Genomic DNA, 7413 nt, shown 5'->3' on the forward strand with positions numbered 1-7413 from the left:
CTTCACTCCTTTTTCACAAAATCTTCCGATTAAAACTATGAGAAAGGCATTTAGCCAAAAAAAAATTAATATGCAAATTTTGCTTAAATTATTTATGTGCGGAGAGCCAAGATCAAAACATGCATTAATTCAAAAAACGTCCATAAAATTAAATAAAAAAAAGTTTTTTAAATGAAAGTAAGGAGCAACATTAAAACTTAAAACGAACAAAAATTACTCCGTATATGAAAGGGGCTTTTCCTCCTCAACGCTCCGCTCTTTACGCTAAAGCTTTTTACTGTTTTAAAAAGTAGAGTTAAGAGAAGGAGTCAAAGCGTAAAGAGCGAGGCGTTGAGAAGCAAAAGCCCATTTTATATAAGGAGTAATTTCTTATTTAATATTATATAGAGGTGAAAAATTCCTGCTATTATAACAACAAAAGCTACTACAATGCTATGTAAAAATATATGTCTTTTCGTATAAAATTCATAATCAGTATTGAAACATACTTATACAAAAAGTTGAAACATATCAGTATTTTACGAAAAACTACATTTTTCTATAACGCTGTAGTAGCTCACGTTATTGACATCAGGAATTTGTCACCTCTACGGTCTTTTGTAATAAAACAACCTTTAAAACAAAATCAATGTTTTTACAGAGAACTAAATTTTAATGTAATAGATACTGAATGTGGTTATAGTTTTGGTAGAAGTATGACGTAAATAGAAAAACACTATATTATGACACTCTCTGATGAAACTGGTTAGTTTAGTTAGTAAGGATATTTAAGCTGTATTTGCATCAGGGTTATAGAGATGGCTGAAACCTAGTATGGAACGAGCCATGGCACATATTGGATTGGTTAGCTGCATGATTCTCTTAATCTTCTTGTCATTTTTATATTAATCAGGGTTGCAGCGGTATTATTAGTCAAAACGATGGGTGTTGTATGGAAGCTATAAATAGAATTTTTTCACTGTTAGAACTGCCTTGTCCGGTATCCCCCTATAAGAAACTAACTGTCCCTTGACTTGAATTACAGCAAGAAACACTTATTACACTTGACTTGAATTACAATCAACCATAGCAGATAAAAAAACAACTACACATTCTGCAGTTAAACCCATAACTATATCCCATAAAATATTTAACAACTATAACATATCAAAATCGTAACAGCTATAATAAAAATTAAAGTGCTAATAATTACTGTCATTGACAAAATTATGTAACCAAAAAAATTTAGGTTTTGAAAATATTGGGAATCGAGAAAAGCTGTCATTCCTATCTGATTAAGGAATACTAAGTCAATATTATTCCACTGTCTAAATATATTTTATAATATAGCTAAACATAAGATGACGATGATTTCATCAAGATTATATGATCTTTTTAAAAAGATCATGAATATGTTGACATATTTATTATTTGACATAAGCAACTTAAAAGCATTTTCTGTGAACAATGGATGATCCAGACTCATCGTATTCCTGTTTTGAAATCCACATATCTTGGAATGTGGAGAGGGAAGCTAAGATAGATCCACCGATCCATACGGAATATTTACGCTCTGGTGGGGCAATAACTTTGATTTTCATGGCGGAAGGTGCAAGGGCTGTAATTTCCTTTTGTATCCTGTCAGCAATGCTAGGGTACATGGTAGAACCCCCAGACAAAACAATACTACTATAGAGATCCTTTCTGATGTCGACGTCGCATTTCATAATACTATTGTATGTAGTTTCGTGAATCCCGGAAGACTCCATACCTAGAAAAGATGGTTGGAATAAGGCTTCTGGGCATCTAAATCTTTCATTACCTATAGTGATGATCTGGCCATCAGGCAGCACATAGTTCTGTTCAAGAGATGCCGAGCTGGCGCTAGTTGCCATCTCCTCTTCGAAGTCCAAAGCAACATAGCAAAGTTTTTCTTTAATATCACGAACGATCTCTCTTTCGGCAGTAGTAGTAAAGGAATATCCTCGCTCAGTTAAAATTTTGATCAAATAATCGGTCAAATCTCGACCAGCAAGATCCAATCTTCGAATTGCGTGCTGAATTGCATAACCCTCGTAGATGGGTACAGTATGTGAGACACCATCGCCCGAGTCAAGAACAATACCAGTGGTTCTTCCAGATGCATAGAGGGAAAGGACTGCTTGAATGGCAACATACATGGCAGGGGTGTTAAAAGTTTCAAACATGATTTGAGTCATTTTTTCTCTGTTGGCTTTTGGGTTAAGAGGAGCTTCTGTGAGTAAAACTGGGTGCTCTTCAGGGGCAACGCGAAGTTCATTGTGGAATGTATGATGCCAGATCTTTTCCATATCATCCCAATCTGTGACAATCCCGTGCTCTACAGGATACTTAAGTCTCAAAATTCCCCTTTTCTCTTGAGCAGCATCACCTACATAAGTATCCTGGCTGCCTAAATTAATCATCACTCCCTTATGTTTTGGACGACCAATCACAGCAGGAAATAAAGATTTTGGGGCGTCATCTCCTGAGAATCCTGCTTTACAAATACCTGATCCATTATCAATAACTATTGCAGGTATATCTTCTGTCATTTTTTCGTATTTTGTTAGTAATCAAAATATCCACGTGTCGAGTAGCTAGAACCTGACAAAAAAACAATATCATTTTTGAAATTTTTCAGCCTCTCTCTGGCTTGAATTGATAAATTTTAGTTCTTGCTCGGATACCAAAAATTGTTTTGCAGTTTGCAGTTAAAAAAAATTGCTTTATTTAAAATTTTCAGGAATCAATCTAGTTTCAGACGAAACATAAGATTTTTTAAGCCCCCCAAAAATTACTACATTTTGCATAACTATGTCAGCATACTTTTTATAGTGGTTAAAATGCTATTTTTAATTTTTATAAATAAAACGAACAGACATTAATGTAAAAAACTTTTTCCACAAGAAAAGCTTTTCAACAAATTATAGAGCTCCATTAAGCCAAGAATGAGCAGAAATAAAGCAATCTTCCAAGTGTAAAACTACCACAAATCACTATTAATCAATAAATGAAACTCAAAACGAACAGAAATAGCAATAAATAGCCAAGTCAGACTCAAAGTGAGATGACATTTCCATGAGTATGGTTGATAGTCCCCATGCCTTCTCAAGACCAGAACACAATATGCGCTTTACGGAGAAAACAATACTTTTGAAATCTTTTCACATTTCTTACTCTTATAAATAAAAATTGTCAAAATCTTATGGAGGAAATATCAGTATATGTCAATTAAACTTATAGTCTACGGTCATCTGATTTTTGTTTTGTTTTTTCAGTAAAGCACAAACTGAGTTATTAATTAGCTAAAAAAGCAAAAATTATATAAACTGGAAAAATATTGAAGGTGTCTTAGCAACAATTTTAAGTTTTGATATTTCATTATAAAGAAATTACATAATTGATACGTAAGTTTCATCGGACATAGTGGAAACCTATTCCATGTTGCAGTGGTAGCTAGTAACCATTTCGGAAAGACATAGTTCATTACATCTGTTTATGGTAAACAATTTGGAATTTAGCCGTAGGCAGCAGCCTTGTAAGAGACAATGGCCACCCATACCCAATAACTAATAACTCCCAAAAATAGTTTCCAAGTGGAAGAGAAAGAGAATTTGTAGAATGCCTCGTCTGAAACTCTTATACAGTAAACTTACAGTATTTTGACTTTTTTTAATAAATAGTGAACTCTTGCCTATACTTAAACGAATTGCAGCCCATAGTAAAATAATCATCACATGCTTTATTTTAAGCTCGAACTCATGAGCCCTACTATTATGAAACCTACGCTCTACAAACTGAACCAGAGATGCTTTTACGTTATAAAAGATTATTCATTTTGAGACAATCCGGGCTGCAACGGTAACTAAGAACTAGTAAGAGACGATCACGTTACTTAATAATACATTAAATAGCCCAAGACTCCTAAAGCTAGAATCATATCAATAAACGAAGTACACTAGTAGAACCGCCTGCCCGAAACCCCTGTACAGAAAACCTACAATCCCTTGGCTTGACCAACAAGGGCAATATACTGGGTTGAAAATCAAGTGAAGTGGCTGAAACCACAATATTTTGCAAAAATGGCATCTTTTTTGGTTCTTTTTCATTTTCTTAGCAGTTTACTTGGTGCTGCAACGTCGTAAAGAGTTGTTTAATGGTTACGTTTAAAGAAAATTACCACATCTAATGCCTTTTGTAGCTTAAAAATTATCGTTAAAATATAATGAATTTTATACGAAAAGACATATATTCGTATATAGCATTGTAGTAGCTTTTGTTGTTATTATAATAGCAGGAATTTTTCACCTCTATATAATATTTTCTAAAATTAGCCAAATATTATCAGGCTCGTAACTTTTGATGGGAAATACTAATCCTGATGAAACTTATATATTTAAAATCAGCATTAAAATATATTTTTTTTGATGTAACTATTGGTATCAAAATTCTTTTTTTAGAGTTCCGGTGAGCCGGGTCACTCCTTACTACAGTTCACTACCACCAACTGTATGATTCGCTACCACGAACTGTTTGAAATATAAATTTCAGTGGATATAGCTGAATTCTAGTAAGGAACAATTTATAGCAATGAATCATTACGATATTTGTATTACGATAAAAAAAAGTATTAGTATAAAACTGCAAATATATTTAGGATTCTTTAGTAACATCCGGGTTGCAGCGGGCAGCGGGCTAGTAAGAGATGATCACGTCCCATAGTAAAAAACACAATACTCCATAGCATATAAAACTAGAATAAGATCAAAAAATAAGTACACTATTTGAACCACCTTGCCCAATACCCCTTAATGGGACAGAGACTAATAGACCCTTGGATTGAATAACAAGGAATATATATATTTGTTTGAAAATCAAGTAAAGTGACTGTAACCACGATATTTTACATCGTGAACATCTTTTTTTCTTTCTACTTTCGTGCACTCTGATGGCTGGTCACGGACATCACGGACATCCGTGATGGAAAATCATCCGTGATGGAAAATCACGGACAGCGGTTTAATGGGTTATGTTAAAAAAAATTGTTAGTGCCTTTTACAATAAATTTTTTTTAATAGAATCACTTCCAACAACAGGGTAATTTTATTTCATTTCCAATCTCAGTTCAGTTATTATGTTAACTACAAAAATGTTGATGGTGTCTGAGCAATAATTTTAATTTTTATCTATCTACTAGCTGTTGGGGTGGCGCTTCGCGCCACCCCAACACCTAGTTGGTGGGGGCGCTTCGCGCCCCCCCCAAGCCCCCCCGCGCGCGTATATATATATATATATATATATATATATATATATATATATATATATATATATATATATATATATATATATATATATATATATATATATATATGGTCCATGGGAAAACAATCTGTATTCAGATCTATACCTCATGATTCTAATGATTGCCCTTGAGCTTTGTTGATGGTGATTGCTAATCGACCATTCCCTGTCCCGGTGTCCCGGTCGTCATTTACATCCCCATGTTTCCCCCGGTGTCCCCGTTGTAGTTGTGTCCCTGTGTCCCGGTCGTCATTTATATTCCCTGTGTCCCGGTCGTCATTTGTATCCCGGTGTCCCGCTCTGTATATACATTCGTTTTTTAGTTTTGTTTTTCTCCTTTATTTTTTTCCTTTTTTTTTCTTTTTTAGCTCATTTAGATTTTTAGATTTTTTAGTTTTTTTATTAGTTTTTAGTTTTTTTTTCTTGTTAGTTTTTTTGTCCCGGTCGTCATTTATATCCCCCTGTTTCCCCCGGTGTCCCCGTTGTAGTTGTGTCCCTGTGTCCCGGTCGTCATTTATATTCCCTGTGTCCCGGTCGTCATTTGTATCCCGGTGTACCGGTCTGTATATACATTCGTTTTTTAGTTTTGTTTTTCTCCTTTATTTTTTTCCTTTTTTTTTCTTTTTTAGTTTATTTAGATTTTTAGATTTTTTAGATTTTTTATTAGTTTTTAGTTTTTTTTTCTTTTTAGTTTTTTTGTAGTTTTTACCTTCTTTTTAGTTTTGTTAATTTTTTTTTTTACTTATGTCCTGGTCGTCATTTATACTCCCTGTGTCCCGGTGCTTTGTTGATTGCTAATCGAACATTCCTTTTGTCCTGGTCGCTTTCTCTTTGAGTGTCGTCATTTATTTTTTTCTTTTTTAGTTCTTTTAGTTTTTACCTTTTTTAGTTTTTTTAGTTTTTTAGATGAAAATTTTTTTTAGTTTTTTCCTTTTTTTCTTTTTAGTTTTTTATTGGTTTTTACCTTTATGTTAGCTTATTTTTCAGTTTTTTCCTTTTTTTTTAGTTTTTTCCTTTTTTTTATTTTTTTTTTATTTTTTATTTTTTTTAGTTTTTTACCTTTTTTTAGTTTTTTTAGTTTTTTTAGTTTTTTTTAGTTTTTTAGCTTTTTTACTTTTTTTTATTAGTTTTTAGTTTTTTTGTAGTTTTTGCCTTTTTTTAGTTTTTTCAGTTTTTTTTTAGTTTTTTATTGGTTTTTACCTTTATTTTAGCTTATTTTTCAGTTTTTTCCTTTTTTTAGTTTTTTTTAGTTTTTAGTTTTTTTTAGCTTTTTACCTTTTTTTAGTTTTTTTAGTTTTTTTAGTTTTTTAGTTTTTTTATTTTTTTTTATTAGTTTTTAGTTTTTTTTTGTAGTTTTTGCCTTTTTTTTAGTTTTTTTAGTTTTTTAGCTTTTTTATTAGTTTTTAGTTTTTTTTGTAGTTTTTGCCTTTTTTTAGTTTTTTTAGTTTTTTAGCTTTTTTATTTTTTTTATTAGTTTTTAGTTTTTTTTTGTGGTTTTTGCCTTTTTTTAGTTTTTTCAGTTTTGACGTCACCTGATGCAGTTTTTTCAGGTGACGTCACCTGATCCACGATCCACAGATCCACAGACAACTTATTTTTATATATATAGATAGTTTTTTTTTTTTACTTATGTCCTGGTCGTCATTTATACTCCCTGTGTCCCGTTGCTTTGTTGATTGCTAATCGTACATTCCTTTTGTCCTGGTCGCTTTCTCTTTGAGTGTCGTCATTTATTTTTTTCTTTTTTAGTTCTTTTAGTTTTTACCTTTTTTAGTTTTTTTAGTTTTTTAGATGAAAATTTTTTTTAGTTTTTTCCTTTTTTTCTTTTTAGTTTTTTATTGGTTTTTACCTTTATTTTAGCTTATTTTTCAGTTTTTTCCTTTTTTTAGTTTTTTTTTATTTTTTATTTTTTTTAGTTTTTTACCTTTTTTTAGTTTTTTTAGTTTTTTTAGTTTTTTAGCTTTTTTACTTTTTTTATTAGTTTTTAGTTTTTTTTTGTAGTTTTTGCCTTTTTTTAGTTTTTTCAGTTTTTTTTTAGTTTTTTATTGGTTTTTACCTTTATTTTAGCTTATTTTTCAGTTTTTTCCTTTTTTTTTAGTTTTTTTTCGTTTT

At 31.5% G+C, this 7413-nt stretch overlaps 1 protein-coding gene across 1 annotated transcript; it reads right to left on the reverse strand.

The window, feature by feature from the left end:
• Positions 1-649: 649 nt before the first annotated feature.
• Positions 650-2552, reverse strand: LOC136043381 (actin, cytoplasmic 1-like). Its single transcript, XM_065728296.1, has one exon. The coding sequence runs from the start codon at positions 2550-2552 to the stop codon at positions 1425-1427; it is 1128 nt and encodes a 375-aa protein (XP_065584368.1). The 3' UTR covers positions 650-1424.
• Positions 2553-7413: the final 4861 nt, after the last annotated feature.

Source organism: Artemia franciscana, unplaced genomic scaffold (assembly GCF_032884065.1).
Source record: "Artemia franciscana unplaced genomic scaffold, ASM3288406v1 Scaffold_5214, whole genome shotgun sequence".
Classification (NCBI taxonomy): domain Eukaryota; kingdom Metazoa; phylum Arthropoda; class Branchiopoda; order Anostraca; family Artemiidae; genus Artemia; species Artemia franciscana.

Excerpts from the sequence above, each read along its gene's own strand:
- LOC136043381 (XM_065728296.1), bottom strand. The coding sequence starts at position 2,552 with ATGACAGAAGATATACCTGCAATAGTTATTGATAATGGATCAGGTATT.